Here is a 22,420-nt window from a genome sequence, read left to right as displayed (position 1 = left end):
TGATGTCAAAATGTTTAATAAAAACCAGGAGTGAGATTATTTGCCTTCATTTGGCCAAAGCTAGGGAATATGTCTTCAGATAATATATCTGTATGGATGTAATATACACATAAGAATATTACCAGAGGAGCTAGGTTTAAGTAACTGAATGAACAGTCTTTTCCCTGAAATTGTCACAGCAAGGGGATTTACTCTTAACAGAAGTTGTAGTGACTCCAGAGGTGATTTTATTCAAAAAAGAGGAGCAAAACTTAGAGCCTATTGCATGGAGTATGCATGACTTTGCCTCCCAACCTGCCAGCTGTTATTCTGCTATATGCAGCGGGTGGTTGACATTCATAAAACTGTCCACAATCATGGAGTAATCTTTGAAAAGGCCTGTGAGTGTACTTACGTGTTGCAGATAGTGCTTAGGTAATTATTTACCCAGCTTGAAGCATTGCATCTATTACAATAACTAATGAAATCTTGCATACACCTACATTCGAACACTGACTCTGAAAATCTGTTCCATGATCATACCACTCCTAAAATGAAGCAGCATCCCCTTAACTCTCTCAAGAATCATCTTTTTTCAGCCTATCTCCTTTGTTCCTTCTCTATTGTTTCTCCTCTTTCTTCAGATCCATCCATTTCCCTGCCACCAGATAATGTGATCCATCTCTGTCATACTTCTGTGTCTCATCTGGTCTGCTGCATTCTGTCGATTCATGGCAGTCACTTGAGGCTTCCTACAGCCTCTGCTCCAGTGTCCCCACTCATGTTACTCTTCTCGACATTTAAGCAAACAGTAAGCTGTGCATAAAAGAAGAAATATAGTGCATGAGGTATCTAACATTAGAAATACTACACTTAATTCTACTTCTAATATCATGCACAAACTTGTAAAAGAAGAAATACAGTGCATAAGGTGCCTAGTACTAGGAATAAAACACTCACTCTTGCAGCATGCATAGACTTGTAAATTTAATAAATACGTCTGCACTAGAAGAGGAGATTAATAACACAAACCATAGTTGTTTCATGAGAAGGAGCTGATAAGTTTTAACATTTTCTGCAGGAGGTAAAGCCATTCGTGGCTCCCCAGGCTACAACAAAACAGAATGATGAGAGCAAACCTTCAAAATCGGCAGAGAGGAGCAGCTTGGATAATATTATTAATAAATGTCTTGGATACATCAGTGGAGATATGGAAGAATTTGGAAGGTGGCTTGAAGGTAATTTCAAACTTCAAAATTCAAACTTGCTAAGCTATCTATGATTCTCTTTCTGTCTGTCTTTCTTGTTTTCTACTTACGCGTACACACACACACACACACACACACACACACACACACACGCACAAAATATACACACACACACACACACACACACACACACACACATATGGATCTACTTCAGTAGATCGAAAAACTATAAAATTAAAATTCAAACTACAGAGACAAGAAGATTGCAATTTCAGAAGAATGAACATTTAACGTTTTGAAACTAAGAACAAAAAAAAGCAACTGTGCATGTTAGACACCACAAGGAGCTTGAAAATGAAGATCACTGTACACCGACAAAAACATCTTCTCCATTTAAACATTGGATTTAACATTTTTGCAGGGGTGCAAGCCCCCTGCACCCCCCACATCCCATGCAAATTATAGATACTAACTCAGAGATTGCACTACAGTGGAGAAAATGGTAAAGTTTCAGATCCTCACTGTACTGCGATCTGCTTTCAGAAATTGTGAAAAGGGTACATTTTTATTTTGAGTCCACTGTTTAAAATGCACGGAGCTGCTCACTGTGCCAGTGGCCTGTACAGATGCAAACATCTGGTAACATTGCTTATTTTCATTATTGCTATTTATTGTTTTTCCTGACTTCTTTAAAGTTTAAAGTTACATTTTCAAACTGATGTAATGCTGCTATTCTGCACTGAAATACATTGGATCTAGTGTTTCTTAGTTATTATAAAGCATATGTTTCAGGTTCATTAACACTTAGGGTCTAAACCAGTCATTTTATATTAAGAGGGTCAAATTCTGTACTCTTGTGGCAGGACAGTGTTGATTTCAGCTATATGAGCTGGGAATTGCAGGTGAAAAGCTCACTGTGTGCTTACCTGATTGACCTTAGGACATAGTTAAGTATAAAACTTGATTTTTCTGATTGTATATACACCTTGCATTTGTGAGAAGCTGCTATTTGTCCAGCAGTGGTTGCTGGTGCAACACGCAATCACCAGAAGTTGAAATTGCCCTATAAAAACCACCTCAGAACTTTACGTCAGCCCTGTGTTACTCACAGTGTAACTAGTTTGCATGGTGAGCAGCATTTACACATTTAGTTAGGACTATTTAGGTCTACCTTACCTTATTATAGCAGCCAGGACTATTGCTGCTCTGATAGCATCTGGTTGGGGTGCAGGGTAGAATTGCTGGATGGGTTACTGGCAGATTACACCAAGTAAGCACCCTTCCCCATTCCAGTTACACACACCCTCCACTACTATCCCTTGCAACTACACATTAGGACCTGCAACCATGGATGGGCACTTTACTGCTATCTCTGCATCCAGCTTGGTGGACATGGGCATCCTGTGGCAATGTAACAATTGCCTCATGTGCACTGGCAACCGCATAATTCTCGAACAGACAAATACAGTATATGAGAGATGTAGGTACACATTGACAATGGAGGCTAGACTCTCACATATTGTAGCCCGGCATGGCCAGGGTGCTCTCTGCACCTTTGAACCATGTCTCGGTGACTGCACAGACATCGGTATCTTCCAAAGTGAGGAGTGCTTCCTGGGAGTGCAGTTTCTTGTTTAGACTCTTAGTATTAAGTAGCAGTACTCTGAGTTTATCTAGAGATGATTTTGTTAAGTTGGGAGGTTGGTTATTGTGACATTGCCTAAAAAAAGCACAATAGGAGTGGCTAATGCCTTTGCCAGTATCATAAAGCCTAGAGGAGACAGGAGCAGACCATCTGTGGTAAAGCAGCGTGGCCTGTTGACCATGTCTTCCCAGGCTGACAGATATGGCATCCCCTTGGACTGATACCGGAAGCTAAGCCAATTGTTAAAGTCAATCATTTTTTTGTTTGTATTGTGGCATCATCCTTGGAGAAGGTAGAATGCGGTTTGTGACACACAATCTGAAAGCTCAATCATGTCTCTCTTCATATAGTCCAGTGAGGTACGTCTCAAGTCATTTACCCCCACATGGACTATCATGGAGTCATACTGGTACTTGTGATTGAGTGACTTGATTGCTTGAGTGACTTGATGGATCCTTGCACCTAACAGGCAGCTAACTTTAACCTGGTCCTTATCCAGTACGGTGAAGTGAACATCTATGTTTTTCATAATGGGGTCACCTATGACCAGTATATTAGAGTTTTGTGGTGTTACGCCTTATGGGCTTATTTGTTGAGGCACTTGTATGTGTACGTTATTATGTGTTGTGATTGTTTTTTTTGCATTGTAATGTATGTAACGGTTTCCATTTGGGAGGTCTCTGATCTTTTGATAAGTTAGTAATGAGTACCTCTGCATATGTGGCTTTATGTGTCATGACCTTATTTAGTGTGGGTAGTGTGTGTGTGTGTGTGTGTGCTAACAACCTTTTTGTCATTCAGTTTGTCCTTATGTAAGTCTTCCCTCCAATTTCATAGAGTAACTACATCTCTCATATAAAGCATTTGTTTCAGGTGTAAGTGGTTGTCAGTACACATAAGACACAGGATGTCCATGTCTATCAGGGTGGCCAGATAGATGATGGGAAACTGTCTGTCCATGATAGCAGGTTCTTACTGTATGTTTTATTAGGGAAGGAAATGGGTTAATTTGACAGGACTGTGCTGGTAGTGCCAAGACTACAACAGAGACCGATATTTTGTGTAGACTAAAGTTGATCAATATGGCAACACTAGTTAGTGAGCAACTGAGTTGCTCCTAGAGCAGCAGATAATCTTGGAAAAGTTTCACTGTTTAGGGAAAAAGTGAGCTTCTAGGCTTTTGCTTCTATACAGGAAACTGCTAACCACTGTTGATCGAAAAGCAGCATCGCACAAATGCAAGGATTAAATATGAGCCAAGAGAAACAAGTTTTAAGCTAACTACCAGTCAGGAAAGCACACAGTAAGCGTTTCACCAGCAATCCCCAGCTCAGACAGGTTAGATCAGCAAACTTCTGAAACAAAGGTGCAGAAAAACAGCTTCTTAATGTAGAATAGCTAGTTTGGAACCCAGATGTAACAAGACCACACAAACTACCTACAACTAACAGATACAATGTAATACAGAACAATTAACTACTTCAAGCAGCAGCAGACAGTACAGCTTTTTTTGAAACTGCTGAAGTACAACAATAATATACAAGAGAAGTGCAAAAAATACTTAGAACCGTTTTATGTGTTTCCCAGCTCAGATAGACTAGGTAAACACCTACTGCCACTAGATGAATAATCCCAATCCTGCTAACCTAAAAGAGTAAAGTAGTGTGTGGAGTGAAATTCGACCACAAACAACTGTTTGCGCCTGCAAGTTTGAGGATGTAATTACCATTCTATAGTGAAGTAGTTGAAGTTAACCATGATTATGGTGTTTGGCTGGTGTTTGTTTGAATGGAGAGTGACTCAAGTTCTTTTAAATAAATGGTATGCATTTCCTGGTTCACAGAGAACCTATAGCTTGCAAGGATACAGTATGGGATTTTACTTATGCCGAGTTTTATATGGAGGAGCTCAAGTGCTTTATACTGCCTGATTAGCCATGAGGTGTGTTTTTTTTATGTAAACCAAGACACCTCCAACTTTTGTCTTTTTCTGTGCAGTAGCTGGCCTAAATGTGAAGAAGACATTATAGCCCTGCACTGCCGGGATGCTTTCCATGGCTTTAGCCATGTTTCAGTACCTACACAGACATCTATATTCTCTAGGGTGAGGACAGCATGCAGGGAGTGGAGTTCTTTGTTTAGACAAACTTCTGTCCATAGTTCTTCAGGTACTACATCCCTTTGTCTCTATTACTTTTAGAAACTAAGATCTAGAAACACATTTTGGCCAGATGACTTGAGCTACATCCTCCTTATCTTGTTCCCCACAAGAGTCAAGGATTTCTGAAAGCCAAACAAGGAGGCCCAGACCTTGTCAAACTATGGCTCTATATAATACAATGGGCTTGATTCCAAAATATACCACTGCGGGCCTTTTATACTGATATACATAAAATGCTCGACTCCCTTAAATGAGACATTTTTTGGGATGCTTTACACACCTGTGGTTTCCTGAGTTCCTTTATGGATAAAAGTAAATTGTTGTACAGATAGCCAGATGCACAAATTAATGCCAACCATGTTGCATCCACCATTCCAATATTGCAAAAAGGCCCATAGCAAGGATGCCCATTGTCTTTGATGCCTTTTGTGCTGGCTGTTGATACACTAATCACGTTTTTGTTACAAGTCCTCTCAATATGCCATTCAGTTTATGCATTGTTCAATTTTCTCATCAACCTGGTTTGTTAATGGTGGATAAATATATGTAACTAAACTGCAAGACAGTTTAAAACCTATAAAACACATTTTACAAAGATTTGTGGAAGTGCCTCATTTGAAACTGTACAAAAAGTAAACCTATCTTTTTCCACTTAAAGGTGAGTGCAGAACAACACAGACTAAAACAAGCATTCAGGTGGTCTTGCTGTGAAAATATATGGTTATTCATGTAGCGGACAATATGTCTGTAATGAATGTTCAACTTGTACTGAGGGATTTTTGGCATTTGGTTCTAGATTGGAAGAGGTTACACCTGCATTTTCTTGCTAAAATTAATGCTATCAAAATAATATATCATCCCATATGTCTTTTCTTTGTAGGCAGTTGCCCACCATGTACATTGGTCCATGCCATCTACAGGTTCAAAGGATTATCACAAAGTTTTTACAGATCCCACCATCCATGAAAAGTTAGGAAGACATTTTTCCCTTTTTTAACCCTTAGTGGGTTACAAATTCCAGACTTCTCCACATATGATATGGCAATGGAATGTAAACTGTTGCTGTAGAAAAGGCATCTTCCATCCCCTATATGGTTGATTCCTGAAATTTATGCTATACATATGTTGACCTTACACCCATGCTTAGCTGAGACAGTGAGTATGGGGACCCAAATGGGCCAGACAAATAGCTTGGGAGAAAGATTGTCCTTACCTTGGGTTTATAGATAGCATTTGGGATCAGCTCTGTTATCGGATAGAAGTACGGGCATGTTTTAGCAGGTCTTAATTCAACTGGGCTGATTTTTTTTTTTTTTTGGAAAGATTTGATGGATATAAATGTGAGTGATTTCCCTTCATGCCAGGAGTGTATAACTAAATTCCCTAATTCCAACTTAAAATTCTGTAATACTTACAGCTGAGAACAATCTTTCATAAGAATAAGCCTTTGCTGTCACAGTCTGCTGAGAAATAGAGGACGTCTTTTCAAGGTGTTCAGCAAGCCATTAAGGAATAGACATAGGAGTGCATGTGCTGTGTTATATAAAATATTAATTAAATCTGTTGACCAATCTAGCTTTGATCCTTTGGTACTCGCTTTATATAGCACCTCAATTTGCTTTCACATGGTTCAAAACTAATCTGGAAAACAAAATAAATTAATAAATGTTTCAAATATGCTTTTATAATCAAGAAGTTCATACAAGATACTCTGAGTTTAAATTTTTTAATTTTTTTTAGAGAAACTCATGGCTCTGCTCATGCTATACCCCCATTTGAGCATTAATCTTGTCTACTTTTCTCCACCCCTGTCTGTACAGATTCTCTACCATCACCACTTTCTCATCTCCACTTGGCTATCCTACCTTCTGTACCACTTTACATAACCTTTTCCTATCACCTACCCCCCATTTATACTAATAGGTTCATAGGTTCATAGGTAGGTACTAAGCTATTGGCCCTAGGGCCTATATAAGCCTAGCCAAAGGTACCCTGGCTTTTTTCATCCAAGAAAATTATTTTCCTGTGCCACTGTCAAGCAGAGCCACAGAAATGATCCCCGGGGTGAATTTCCTATTTCCCATCCAATCATCAAGATTTTTCTTGAAGAGTGCTAATGAGGAGCTTTGTTTGACATAGATAGGTAGCCTGTTTCAGAGTATAGGGAGTCTCTGGGACAGGAAACTATCCCTCCAGCATATTCTGTTTATTGTGGTGACAAGGTTTAGGTCCCTAGAGCATGTAGCTTGGAGGGATTGGGATCTCTTTAAGTGGAGCATGTCCAACAGCTCTGGGTTTGACATAGCTTTGTATGTTAGGCAGAGATCGCCCCTGAGTAGGCGATATGCGACAGAGTAAAGCTGGAGTTTTTTGAGACGGTCTGCATAGGGCATCTGTTTGAGGCCGGTAATCCTCTTTGTGAGGTATTTCTAACTTAATCTCTCTCCTCCCTTACAAATTAATGAAAGTCATGCATTTAGTTCAATTGTAACTATACTGTGAATTGTCAAAAGGATGCTCTCCAGAATTTTATACAGTGTTTTAGTTTGCTTTTTCTTATTGTTCTCTTTGTAACATATTTTTAGTATTTCTCTATGCCTTACAATATTGTTTATTTTTGAAATGCATAATTTTCAACTGTTTCTTTTGTAATGTGTTTAATTTTTTTTTTTAATTTTATCTGTTAAATGGAGCTTTTCTCCCTGGGCCTCCACTGAAAAAGGGGTCTTGTGACTCAGTTGGACTTTCCCTGTAAACAAATGCCAATAAATAAATAAATAAACTCTACAGCAAATATGGTATTATTTCCATGCTTTCAAAAGTGTCAATTGCATTTAACTTTTCCAGGTAAACCTGTAATATTTCAATTTATTGACTGGGTCCTTCGAGGTACTGCTCAGGTGATGTTTGTCAATAATCCATTCAGTGGACTAATTATCATCGCTGGTCTACTAGTCCAGAATCGTTGGTGGACAATCACTGGATGTACGGGAACAGTGGTATCGACTCTTGTAGCATTACTCCTCAGCCAAGACAGGTAACACCTATAATACTGCAAAACTGTGAATAGAAATATTCAACTTTTTTTTTTTTTTTTTTTTTTTTTTTTTTTTTTAATGAATAAGTTTTCTGTGGCCTTTCTGCAGTCTTATCTGTTCATGCGCATTTATGCCAGTGACATGCAACAGCAATTTACTGTACAATAACAAAACTCCAGTATGAACCCTTTAGACTGCCTATTAAGAATAAAACTGCATCAAACAACACCGATTAAATTAAAGACGTTTCTTTCTGGTTCAGAAGTCAGATCTTGAACAACTTAATGGTTAGTCTAAAAATCCAAAGGTGCCAAAGTGAAACCACTGAGTGAGAAGTAGCACATATGCTGTGGCAATGAATGCCAGGGATGATAATATTAAAATCAGCAATGAAGTTCCTCTACCTGCATGTACATACAAAGGCTTGTAGACTAGTGAACTAACAATTGCTCCAATCTTGCATCATATTCGGTTCTAGTTGCTTATAAGGTGGAAACTAGTTACCATTTGCATCTGTAGGCTGATAAAGTTTGCTGTGCTAATGAATTTAATGTAATGAAAAAAAAAGGTGTGCTCTCACGAATAGTATACTCAGATTAGTATCCAAAACTTGCACAAATACAAAAATGCAAAAAAGACAAACTAGAAACAAAATGGTGCAAGTACAAGAAAATTTGTATAAAAATAATAAATAGGAGTTACAGTACAAGTGGAAACATCTTCTTTATTAGCAAAAAATGATAGTTTTTTTGTCTGTACTCTAGACTACCTCAGACAGATGTCACTTAATAGTTCACATAAAACAAAGAGTCCCCACTTCTGTGCTGTAGAGAGATATGGCTCTGATTTGACACAGGTGGCCCAAGTAACAGTAACAGCTCTAGTGCTGGAGAAGCTGGGTTGAGGGGGACAGCAGTCAGTTACTGATGTTGGCTCACAGATACTGGGGAGAGGGTCCTGGTCTGCCATTCCACATTCAGCAGGCAGAGGCATGCAGGCAGAAGAAATGCACAAAACTTTGGGATGTAGGTTGGGTGTTTCAAGCTGGTGATAGTAGCCCTTATTACCACACTTAAGGAAATACACACACCCACATCCACACATACCAACATACACAGACACACATAAACATACAAGGTGTAGTATCTCCAGCAGTGACTGCCCGCAGCAGACACCCAGGAGTAGAGTTATACCCTCATAGCCTATATCAGAAGGTGTAGACAACAGCTAAATTACTTCAATGACTGCCAGTATGATGACACATACAGTGAACTCCTGCCTCCAGTAAAGGATTGCCCAATCCAATGGAAAAACTGGGCTTAAGATTGTTAGGAGGAAGCTTGCTGGATGGCAGGCAGGGGAAGTATACACCAAGGCTAGTAAAATGACTGTGGCCATTCTGCTGCTGTGTCATATTCAGTTCCATTGCTAATATGGTGGCAGTTGGTTGCCATTTGTGTATGTAGGCTGTTACTATTTGTTGTGTTAATGAATTTTAATGTAGTGAACAAAAACAAACCCTAAACTCCTAGAAATTGTGAGGTAGAACTGGTAAGTATAACATTACACTCAGATGAATAAAAATAAAACTAAGCATAGATGTGGCACAATTGAAAACTAAAAAAAAACTTTATTATCAAAACTTGGAAGCACTTCCATCCATATCTCAGGGTTCCTCAGACAACCACAGGCTCAAGTGAGTGGTTTACTTAAATACAGAGCTGAAAAAAAACATTTAATTCCAAACTAGGTAATACTATCTAAATATAAAGTTTGACAACAGCACTGAAGTTCAAAATCAAAACAGAAAATGTCTTACTGTTACACCTAAACTGGAACAGGATAGTTATTAGTAAAATTAAAAGCCAGATAGTATGGTATTAGCTCTCATCACTTACTCAGAGAAGAAAATAGCATAAATGAATAAATACATTTCAAAATCACAAGGAAACATTAACGACAGTGCAGAAGTTGAGAGAAGCAATCCAAACAGGGAGTAAGCAAACACCCTGAAAAGAAAATTGCCTTGCAATGAGACAGGAAGTGTAGGCACTCTTAAGAACTGAAATCCAAAATCACTACTGTGGCTGCTAAGTGCATTTGTCTTGAGGAGGGGGGAATGGATGAAAACTAACAGTATTTTATTTATTTATTTGATTGTTTGTTTGTTTGTTTTTGTTTAACTAAGGAGGTAGGCTGACAGGAAGTGGAGCCTTTTCAGTCATAGCCAGTGAGTTGAAACAGAAATGAAAACACGAGCAGTTTACATTTCAAAAGAGGAACAACAGGAAAGAGTTTCATGAGTCTGGAGCCAGAATTTTTAAACATCAAAACCATTAAAACATGTACAGTATATGTATATGCCCAGAAAAGGAGTTCAGGAATTCCATATTTGTAATTCAGTGAGGAAGGACACACTGCACTTCACAATTTTCATAGGTGCTACTGTCTTGAGGTGAAACTGGATTTTAAGGGAGAATTATAACAGGAAAATGTAAATATGGAAATCTTCAAAGGGGTAACAAACTTAATAAGTAAGGGTGGGTCATTCACTGCGGAGAAAACTGTGCCAAAGGTATGCAGCCTAAAGCTGTGTGATTTTAATAGGTCGGATACTTCACATTATAGGTGGATGTTTCAAGCATATGCAAGGGGCTATCTTTTTAAGGAGGCTTAATAGTTTTTCTCTAAATTTGTTGCATGTGGAATTGCTGATTTGACTTGGAAATAAATCTCAGAAATTAGATCTATGGACTGAAAAATCATGGTTGATAGGTAAAAAGGAATGTGCAGGCTTGTTGAATATAGGAAGAAGAGGAGCCCTGTTGTCATGGGAGTGAAGCTGATGTGGACTAGGCCTCAGAGCAATTGTTGCTTAGTGGAGGAGTACAGTTATATTACAACATTTGTGAACAAGGCCAAGTAATATCAGATAAGCACAGCCTTTGAAAGGAAGCTAGTTTGCTCACTGAGGAGTATTACAACACTGTTCAGTTTTATATAACAGGACAATAAAATGATTGATTTTGTTAGAGAAAGAATCTGGAGGTCTTTGAGGTTTTGGAGAAATCATAGGCAAGAAGAGGTAATACATATTCAAATTGTGGCTGTTAAGATGTTTTTGCCAAAAGTATTTCTTCCTTTCAGAGCAAGGAACTGGGACATTTTGTGACATCCAAAAAGGGTAGAGTTGGTGACAAGGAGTGACATTAAAACTTAGATCCCGAGTTACTCCTACATATATGAGAGTAAGGACAAATTCTATAAGGTGTTTAATGTAAGATAAAGAAAGGGTAAAAGCTGATAAGTTCTTTTGTCTCTTTTAGTATTTACTGTCAGTTGCTTGTTAAGCAACTGAGGATATGAGTTATAGAGAATGTGTTAGATTGTATGTAATGTTGCTTTGTGGTTAGGAGTAGATTCATAGAAAACAAGGTTGTTATTATACAGAATAAGGTTGGACAGTCTGAGGTCTATTGACAGGTAAACATTAATTATGTACTTACTGTAATATTAGATCTTCATGATTCACATCTATTTACATCAACAGCAGGACTGATATGCAGTAGGCAACAGTCACTCCACACCTTTATGGGGTCTATATTAGATCACCGAATGCTTAAAAAAGCGGACGGTGATTAATCGACCCTATGTAAGCGAAAACTTACAATTTCAAACTGTCAAAACAGCGATTTTTTTCCTAGGGAAATAAAATCACTGTTCCAACAACAAAAAATAAATAAATAAATAAAACACTTTAAACATTACATTAAGTGGGGGGCTGCGCCACCACACCACACCCTACTTAAATATGTCAACTCCGAGACTGCACTACAGTGCCAAAAATGGCAAAGTAACGAAGCAGCCAACCAAATTCTTTCCCAGGGAAAAAATTTGCTTAAAAGCCGCTTCGATATTTTGCCATTTCAGGCTTTTGATTTCGACCAAGACGCATTCGAAAGAATGCGTCTTCGGTCTTCTAATAGGGTAGGGATAGGTAGTAGGGAACTCCTTTATGGCTTTCCCAGGCTGAAAAAATTATTCATGTAGAGCCAATAATTCTCAACAGCTCCTCCAGATCAAGTTTTCCTTTCCTCCTTGTATAATTAAGAACTTATGCAACCTAAGAGGGATTCCTCAAGATCCCTACATATGGGAAAATGTTTACTAGAATGGTGGATGGGGAAAGGTATGCCGAAGTGAATGGCTGTTAGTACATAACTTTAGTAACTTACCTTGATGTCAAGCTCAGATCTCTGTTGATGGAGTACTTTCAATCTTAGGCTTAAACAGAATGATTGCTGTGTAAGCATATGCAATCTTTATGAAAAAGGATTTGGATGAAAGTTTCATGAAGTTCTAAAACTCTTCTAAGAAAAACAATCCTTGAAGTCAAGCATTTGAGATCAACTTTTGCTGCTAGTACAAAGGGAGGAAGTTTTAGCTTCTTCAGCATAAAGTGTATGTCCCATGTAGGTATAGGTTCTCTCAAAGGTAGTTTCAACAGGAAGACTTTACAGACTTTTCAGGATGCCAGGGAGGAAGAATGAAGATCTTGGTGAAAAACTCAAAATACCTGCTGAGTATACCTTGACTATAAAATAACTTGAATAATTTGAGCCTTGCTCAAAAATTGGAAGAACTCCCAGAAGTGGGGTGAAAAAGGGTTGAGCCCTTGACTAGAAGACATTTCTAGCAGAAGGCTTCTGGGCAAATGTGATAATTTTGACCACCCTAAAAAAGTAAGGGTCACTGGCCATCAATGAAATTGAAGAAATCATGCAGTTAATCACAAAGACTGAAGATCTGGGCAATGTTTACCTGCCAGATGAAATCAGAGACCTTTATGTAGTCGGAGTAGAAGAGATTTTTCTAGAAGTTCAGGTTACCATGCTTATCTGGGCTAATATGGGGCTATAAGGATGATCTCAACCCTGCAATCTTTGGCTTTCTGGAAACAATTTAATGATAGAGGGAGATGGGGGAGAGGCATGAAGAACACCCAGAGGTGAGGCCACTCATGAACCTAAAAGTGCTGGTAACTCTATGAAGAAATTAAATAGAAGTAGCAGCTTCATTTGTCATCTGTCAGGGATGCAAAGATTTTATAGCAATGTTGTCAACAGCAGTAAAAGTGGGTATCTGCCACTGGTTGAACAAGGGACCACTCATGAGGCATCAGTAGACTTCAGTTGAGCTTGTCATTTAGAATGTTGGCATAACTGGGAATGTGCACTGATGTCAGAAAGTGAAGAGTCAACATGGTCCATTCACATAACTGCATGACCTGTTGACAGGGGGTGAGGAGTGGATGCTCCTCCCCCTGCTTGTTGATGTATTAAAATACTGCCAAATTGTAGATGGGATAGCAATGGTACCCTGACAGAGGAGATCCTGTAGAACCTGCAACTTTAGGAGGGTTACTGATGTGCAGCAAGGCCTCTTTCTTTGTCCAGTTTCCTTTGACCATCCGGCCTAAATGTTGTTCCTCCCAACTGCAGGGCAGTTGTATCCATGGTGGATGTGTACAGGAATTACTCTGAGAGATATTACCCAGCAAAAAAACAAAGCAAAACATAGAAGTTGTTGAATGCATATACATGAAATTCAAACTAGAAGAGAGACTAGATCCGTATTTTGAGACCACTGGCCTCTGAATTGTCTGGATAGGTGAATCCACATCTGATAGGAAACCTGTTGCTGGCGGTGTCCTACAGGACTCATTATTGGGACCCCTGTTGTTTGGTATATACTTCTCTGAGGTGAAGGCCAATGTTGGGGGCCTCTGGCTCATCAATTGCACTGATGATGGTAAGCTGGGAGAAATCATTGAATCCCCAAATTATGTTGTCATCCTACAAACAGGCCTAAAAATGACAAATGACTGGTGCCAAAACCATGGTCTGAGGCTAAATGCTAAAAAGTGCATAATCATACTCCTCATTAAATCAGATATTCCTGCAAATTATAATAGTGATAGAACACCCCTAGAAGTAGACTCAGTGGTGAGGGACTTATGCACTCAGATAGATAGTAACCTAAACTTTGACCACCGGGTAGATACAGTAGTGAGGAAACCCTTCTGTGTGGCACAACATATAAGTAAAGGCATGGCATCAAGATCAAAGGAAGTCATAGTGCCATTGTACTCAGCCATCATCGGGCCCATGATCAAGTACAATGCACCTTTCTGCATGTACCTAACTAGGCACTTACACAAATTGGAGCACCCCAGAGGTTTCTCAGTAAAGAAAATACAAAGTGTAAGACACATGTCTTATGCAGACCAGCTATGGCCCTATCTATTTACTCCTCTCATATCATTTACTGAGAAGGAACTTACACCTGGCCTACAAGGAATTCTTAGATCCAGCCCTGATGATAATGGTACATATTTTCAAGAAATATTATACAAAGGTAATGTGTTCCATGGACCTGAACCTTATTTACGACTCTAACAGAACATATTTATTTATTTATTGTCATTTGTTAACTGGGTTAGTCCAACTGAGCCAGGGGCCCATTTTCAGTGGAGACCAAAGGAGAAAAGCTCCAGATGCAGTTCACAATATCAAAAACAGAGATATATTTACAATGGTAAAATATCAAGTTGTTGTACATAGAAAACAAGAATCACAATTTTACAGAGATGTGTACAAGTTGCATAATAATTAGTATAAACAGTAATTTATTTATTTTTATTTATTTATTTTACATTTGTTAACCGGGCTAGTCCAGCTGGATACAAGTCCATTTTCAGTGGAGGCCCGAGGAGAAAAGCTCCACTATCTACATAACATGATAACAAAACATTAAATACAAAATATATGTATGATTTAAGTAAAAAAAGTCGATATAACTAACAAAGTAGAAGACAGTAATAATACTTGAAAGAACTTATAAAGGAGGTGGATACAGAGAAGGAAGTAGTGAAAGTACAGGTATATGAGAAAAAGGGAGAGAAAAATTAAAATGCAGTAACAGTTGTTAGAGTTTAGTGAGAGAAGTAGAGTTACTTATATAAGGTAGTCCTATAATGGGTTAAAAGGGACATAATAATTTAGAGACGAATTTGATAAGGGAGTAAGAATGAGGGATATGGGAGAAGGATAGGAAGTCAAATAGAAGGTAGTTTAACTGGGAGTTATGCAAGAGCAAAGCCAGTGGTTAGAAAGGAAGAGTTTCAGTTTGGTCTTAAATAGTGCAGTGGAAGTCTGATCAGTAAGGTCTTTAGGAAGTTGGTTCCAGTTTTTGCCAACTGAGTTGGAAAAAATAGATTCTCCTGCTGTATTCTTTGATAGAGATGTTTTAATCATGATTTTATTGGAAGAGCGTAGGGCTTTTAAGTTGTTATATGGTTTTATAAGGGTGGAGAGCATGGGTATGTTTTCAGGGTAGTGAAGGGCTTTGTGGGCAATAGTAAGCTGATGGTACTGAATTAGGTGTGATAGTTCCAGTAATAAAACATTTACATGCAGAAATATATACAGGTTTCAGCAACAACTCCAGGTACAGCAGTATTTAGAAGAATCAAGGTGTAGGTCTGCAGTAATAGATGTATTAGAGAGACAAATAGAAAATATGATATATGCTTATAGTCAGGAGGTAGAATTAAGACGAGAGTGGTAAGATGTCAGGTAGAAGTTTGACAAGGACAGGACCAGGTCTTTAGTATGTAGTTTTTAAGTTCAAGTTTGAATTGGGCTTTATGTGGGATACTTCTTATATTAAAGGTAAGGGCATTCCAGGTATGAGCAACAGAGAATTTATAAAGGGATTTACCAATATTTTTTTTGGGTTTGCAGATGTTGAGAAGATTTTTGTCAGATGTGCAAAGCTGGTGATGGGGGTTACAGAGTGATACTAGGCTTGAGATGGAGGGACAGGAAGTAGGGTTATGGAGTATAGAGTGTGTGATGTGTAATTGTGGAAGAAAAAGTTTTTGGAATTCGGGCCAAAGTTAAGACTTAAGAGCGAGGCAGTGGTGTGATTTATATGGTTGGTTGGAGGCAAATCTAGCTATTTTGTTGTAAGTTTGTTCTAATTTGGAGAGGAGAGATGACTGAAGGTTAGTGAGTACTGGAGCTGCATACAGAAGACAGGGTAAGAGGAGATATACAGCAAGGGAGGGTTTGGTGGGGTGGTGAGACTAGTTTATGATTATGGTACAGCAGTCCAAGTTTTTGGTTGGTTTTCTTTATTCATTGATTGATATGTATGTCAAACTTTAGTACGTCATCAATAGTTAGACCAAGTAATTTAGTATAGGGTTCAGGTGTGATGGTGGTATTGTTAAATTAGGTAATAGAGAAGGAGGATTTAAGATGTATAATTTTTTTGGAAAGAAAAGTAGAAGCTTTGTTTTTTGGATTTAATATTAGGTGATTATCAGTGAGCCAGGTTTCAATGGAGGTGAAGGTGTCTTGGGTACATACAAGGAGTTCTGGGATGCTGTGGGTGGTGGTGATAAGGGTTGAATCGTCAGCATATTGTAGGAGTGTAGAGAGGTTAGTAGCGGTATGTAGTGTGTTAGTGAAGATATTGAACAAGACGGGTCCCAAGATGTAAACTTAGGGAACGCCGGTGTTAATGGGTAGAAATGGGGAGGTGACCAATTGCCAGCATATAGATTGTTGTCTGTTTGATAAACCTGTTTATAGAGGGCATAGAACAGTGGAGATCAGAAAGTTTGGATATCATTTTGGGGTGAGAGACTGTATCAAAGGCCTTTGAAAGATCAAGGAACAGACAGGAAACTAGGTGGTTATTACCCTGGGATTCTGCTACAGTTTGGGTGAAAGAGAATAGTGCAGTAGATGTGCTGTGGTGGGGTCTGAATCCATGTTGGGTGGGAGTTAGAAGATTGTTATCCAGCAACTGTTTAAGTAGTTGGGTGTGGACACATTTCTCAAGAATCTTGGAAAGTGGGGAGAGAATGGCAATGGGGCGATAGTTGGATGGGTCTGTGGAGTTACCTCCTCTATGGTGAGGGCTTGTGAAAAAGGATTTCCAAATGTCAAGTACAAGGGCTTTGGTAACAGAGCAATTTATAAGGATAGACACAGGATAAGCAATTGAATTGGCAGAATTTTAATGAATTGGGTAAGTAATTTATCAACTGAGAGAGAACAAGCTTTGAGTTTATTCAGTTGTGTTTTGATGAATGCAGTGGGAACAGGTTAAAAAGAGAAAGTAATGGGGGAAGAGGGACTGAGAGGTAATAGAGAAGAGGCAGTGGGACTTTGTTGTGTTAGTTTTTGAATTGATTCTGTGAAGTGTTTGTTTAAAAGTGCTGCATTCTCTGTGGCTGTATTGAGAGGGAAGGGGTTGGAGGTTTGCTGGGATATAGGATTCTATTAACTGTATTCCAAAATGTCTTAGGGTTGTTGTGTGGGCTACTTTGGCTGGAGTTAAAGAATTTGTTTTTGTCTTTAATGACCAGTTTTTACACAAGTTTCTAAGTTCTTTGTAATGTTAGGGTAGGAGAGGGGTTTTATATATGATCCACGTTTTCCAGGCAGTATCCCTCTGATGCATAATAGTGTGTGTTTGCTTAGTGAGGCAGAGGGCACAGTTTGATTTTACCCTAATTTTTCTGGTTGGAGCTATGGAGTTCAAAACATCAGGGAATGTCTTGTTGAAAGTAGCTACTGTATCATTAAGGGGGAGGTTATGAAGGAAGGTCCAGTTGATGTTGGACAGTATAGAGTTGAACTTAATGGGGTCAAACTGAGTTAGATTGTGACATTATCTGTAATGGTGTTTGGAAGAGTGTTTAGAAATTCTATAAATATAGGTAGGGGAATGGTCATTGACTGTGTTAGGAAGGATGCCAGGGCTATGATACAGACTGGAGTCGGAAGTAAGGATCCAATCTAGTATGGAACCAGTAGTAGAGTTTTTGTTGGTCCTGGTAGGGGAGGATATAAGTTGGTGGAAACAAAATAGATTGAGGCTGTGAGATGAAGAAGAGGGGGATACTGAAGTCCAATCAATGCTGATGATACCAGGTATAATAGTTTCATAGGGAGAAAACGTTTTCTAGAATGGGGATCTTGTCACCTGGGGGATATAAATGGATACAATGGCAATTTTGTGCGAGGGTTGAGATGGCAGTTTACAACTAGGATTTCAGCAGGAGCAAAACTGGGTAAGGAAGTAGGGAGTGGAGAAAGAGTAAGTTGGTCGGAATAAAGGATGGCTATGCCTCCACCTATCTTGTTTGTTCTATCAGCGTGATAGATTTTATATACTGGGGGAAGATGTGGGGTTTTAACTAGGTTTCTGACAGGGTAAGGAAATTAGGACAGTTTGGATGGATCCAGGCATGCAATGCTGGGATTTTGTTTACAATATTTTGAATATTTAGAGAGAAAATAGTTAGAGATTTAGGTGGAGGAGAATGAGACTGGGGTAGTGAGTGAGGGAGGCGTAGGGGATGATTGCTTGCGAGGGGTGGATGATGTAGGCCCTGAGTTGGGGTGGATGTCCCCATCCATGAGTAGTGAATCAGGGTGGCTGTCCCTGTCCAGGAGTAGTGATTCAAGGAAGCCAAATACTGAGGAGAGTAGGTTAAGAGTATAGGGAGTTATATGTGTTATAAAGTTGGAAAGATATATATTAGGGTTGTTTTTTATTGTAAAGAGGTTGGAGGGTGAGATTGGGAATAGGTATGGGGAGATGAGAAATGTGGGGTGGTAACTGTGAGAGACGGTAGGTGTTGGTGTTGGGAAATTGTGTTGGGACATATGATAGGATGTTGACAGTGATAGGAGGAGGAGGGGGATAGTAAGGTAAAGTGGTGACATATTGAGGGAATTATAAGGTGACTGAGTGTTGCAGTGAGTATGTTATGTTTGAGAAGAAAATAATGAGAAGTTGTGAGGATGTTTTAAAAGTGGAGAAGTAAGTAATACGCAGAGAAGGGCTAAGGTCGATTGGTAAGGTGAATAGTACAGTATGTGAGAAGTGTAAGATAAGGAGAAAGGCAGTTGACTTACTGGGGAGACAGATTCATTACTCAAAGGCTACCTTGTTCTATGGAATAAACTTCCCATCTTCATAAAACGAAGCTCATCCCTCAATCTCTTCAAAAAGAATTTGGATAAATGGATAGGGAACCATGAAGTCACTCCAGGTTTACTGTCCATGTCCCTTATAAACAGAGGCAGTGACATTTTGTCTCTCTGCCCCCCAACCCCCAGAATAAAGATAATAAGACCAAGGTATCAAATGTGCCAAATTTTATGCATATGTAAACTAGCTGCATAAATACAGCTGTCCCCCAAAGAAATAAATACAATGTCAAATTCCAAAATAAACCCCTATGATAGAACCCAAATATTAACAGGTTCTATAATAAAAGAAAAAAATGACTAATTACATGCAAAACTTAATCTTAATTCTCAAGATGCCAAACGTCCCTGCTAAACTAAACAAGGAACTCTGGACCCTTATTAAATCAAAGCCAGACATGAGGTTCAAATAGTCACCCGGGTAAAAGATGACCACAAAGCCTAATATATTTATGTTAAAGATCTCAGAAACAATGTACAGTACTGTGCATATTTAATAGTAAATGATATCACATACTCAGACAATATAGCCAAATAACTGGGGGAGAATTTAGCTTAAACTTTATTGCCCTCCCCTCTCCTATACCCACATCTACCACCCCCTAAACCTCTCAAGAAAATGTTGTCAAGGTGCTGTCTAAGACTATGAACACTACATCTGTGGTGCCAAACAAAATACTAGGCTGCCTGCTGGTCAGCTGGAACATGACTTATCTGAACCCCTACTGGACCTATTCAATAGCAGGGTCAAAACAGGTTTATTGCCGGATGAAGGGTTAACAGCAACAATTATTATCTTGCACAAAGTGGAGAGGTGTAATTATAAACCCATAAACCTGACTAGTCTCATAAGTAAGGCTATTGTAAGGATCATTATGAAATTAATAAATAAGAATATAGGCAACATAGAGACTCTTGAACCAACTCAGCTCAGATTGGCAAAGGTAGGTCCTACCTACTTAAGCCGGATGACTTCATCAAAAAAAGATACTGAAGTAATGGATGAAGGTAAAACAGTTGAACACTGCATATTGAGATTTCACAAATGTGTTTGACACTGTCTCACAATCAGGTACTATAGATAAACTTTCTCAGTTAAATGTCAAATCCTATGTAACTCATTGGATAGCAGGTTGGTTCACAAATAGAATCCAGAAAGTTAGGGTGGGAAGCTGTACATCCCCCAAAATACCTGCTACTAGTGGTGTACCCCATGGTTTAGTCCTTGGACCACTTCTCTTCAGCATTTACTTTTCTAAGGTCAAAGCTAACTAATGCTAAGTGTTTGTGGCTAACCATGTATGCATGTTTGTGGCTAACCATGTATGCAAAGGAGTGCAAACTTGGTACCATGATAAACTCACCAGAGGACATAATGATCCTCCAAGACGGCCTGTTCTGAACAAGTCACTGGTGTCAAGCTAAGGACTAAAACTAAATGCCAAGAAGTGTATAATTGTATCCTTTAATAAACATGACCCCCCTTTTAACTATCACATTGACAACAAACCCATGAAAATTGATCCCTTACTTAGGGATCTGGGAATATATGTCAACAATGAATTGTTGATCACCAAGTATTCACTGTTGTAAGGAAGTCCTTTGTCATGGCACAGCTCATAAAGATATGTCCAGATCCAGAGATATAATCATGCCAAAGTACTTGGATTGAATTTGGAAGACCAAAATACCAGAAAATCAACTTTCAAAATCCCGAGATGAGGAAGCCGACAACCTCAGAAAACCAATGTCCCAGACCACCGGCTTCCAAATCCAGGTAAGTAACCACTTGTCCACCATGTTGAACTTTTCCCCTTACCACTGCAATAGTGCATCCTCAGAGTTGGTATATTTAGTTAGGGGGTGTGGGGGCAAAGCCCCCTCCATCGTTGGGTTTAATTTGCTTCAGTTTTATTTATTTTTTTGGCCAAGCAGTTACTTACCTGGGGTTGGAAGTCAGTGTTCCAGATGTCAGTTTTCTGAGGTTGTTGGCTTTCTCGTCTTGGGATTTTGAAAGTCGATCTTCTAGTATTTTAATCTTCTGAAGTAGTCCCAAACTACTCTGCACTCCTTAGGCCAATCATTGAGTATAATGTCCTTCCAAATTAATTTCTCCAAGTCTTTTTGGTTGCTAATACCATGACGGGAATGGACCTCATTCCTAAGTCAAAGTATGATTAAAGTTCATGAAATTAGTATTGTTTAAATCTTTGATGTTAGCCATAAGTGCTCTTTGCAGCACCTGCAATGTGCCCAGTAATGATGCCTTCTGCAATTCGTATGGAGTTACATGCATCAGTAACATATCTAAATACTATTGTAAAACCTGTTGCTCCTACTACTATTGGAGCTGTCTGGGTATCCTTTTTCCACATTGCCCTCATTTTGCCTGCAAATCCTGGTATTTTATGACTTTGTGTCTCTCTGTACATCAGACACTGTAGTCACTAGGTGTAACAATTTCAATGATCAATGCTACTTTGGTCTTCTTTTCATGGACTACTATATCTGGTTTTCTCACATCTATTTTTTGAACTGTTGTTAATGGGTGATCCCATGTGATATAAACCATCATTTTTTATTCTTTGTTGCTCATGTTTCCATTGCTTTTCAACTACTTTAATATTATAATGTTTGCACAATCACCACTACAACAGCCTTGCCACATTATTATGCCTTCCAGTATACAGTCCTTCTGCCAATAGTGTAGCACAACCAAAAACAAGATGTGGAACTGTTTCTAATTCTTTTTTACAAAATCTACGTTTGTCTGTTTCTCCCACATGTTCAACTAACTTTGTAAGCCAAAGTGTATGTAGTCCATTATCTTGGGCCGCCAATATTAACCATTCATCTTTTGGTTTAAATTCACCTCTCCTTAACCATTCCTGCATTTGATCCTGATCAATATGAATTTGGTCCAAGAGTTTTCTATGCTTGCAACTATATTTATGCATTTCCCACATTTTTTTCCTTCTCATCTGATCCTTCATCATATATTCTTTCTTTTGTTTTTTGGGACATTCAGTTGCTACCTGATTTTTATCTACTTCTGGTTTGATTTCTATTCTCGCGTGACACCCATATACTTCTGCTAAACTAAGCAGGGAAGTTATCTTAGACTTATTCTCCTCATGTTTCAAAACTTTCACTATGTTTGGGTCTTCTGTGGTCAGCAGATATGTACGTAATTCCACAATTGCAGATCTATGCATGTAATTGATTCTATGAAGCCCATACTTTCTTCAGGATGGGGGATATATAGTCTTAATATGCACTGATCTTTACAAATCATTTGATGAGCATGAAACATCC

The 22,420-nt window shown here is 38.8% G+C and overlaps 1 protein-coding gene across 3 annotated transcripts in view; it reads left to right on the top strand.

The window, feature by feature from the left end:
* The window catches only part of LOC122810872 (urea transporter 2-like), a 1,000,121-nt gene that overhangs the window by 408,927 nt on the left and 568,774 nt on the right, over window positions 1–22,420 (top strand). For 2 of the 3 annotated variants that reach the window (XM_044082418.1, XM_044082423.1), the window contains exon 5: window positions 7,840–8,029. In XM_044082418.1, the coding sequence (XP_043938353.1) occupies window positions 7,840–8,029 (190 nt within the window). Of the gene's footprint in view, window positions 1–1,055; window positions 1,218–7,839; window positions 8,030–22,420 lie in introns of those variants that run through there. The other variant, XM_044082429.1, reaches the window with a different exon arrangement.

Source organism: Protopterus annectens, chromosome 1.part1, assembly GCF_019279795.1.
Source record: "Protopterus annectens isolate FY-2018-M chromosome 1.part1, PAN1.0, whole genome shotgun sequence".
Classification (NCBI taxonomy): Eukaryota; Metazoa; Chordata; order Ceratodontiformes; family Protopteridae; genus Protopterus; species Protopterus annectens.
The sequence above is the reverse complement of the archived record's forward strand: the minus strand, read 5'-3'. Positions and strand labels throughout refer to the sequence as shown.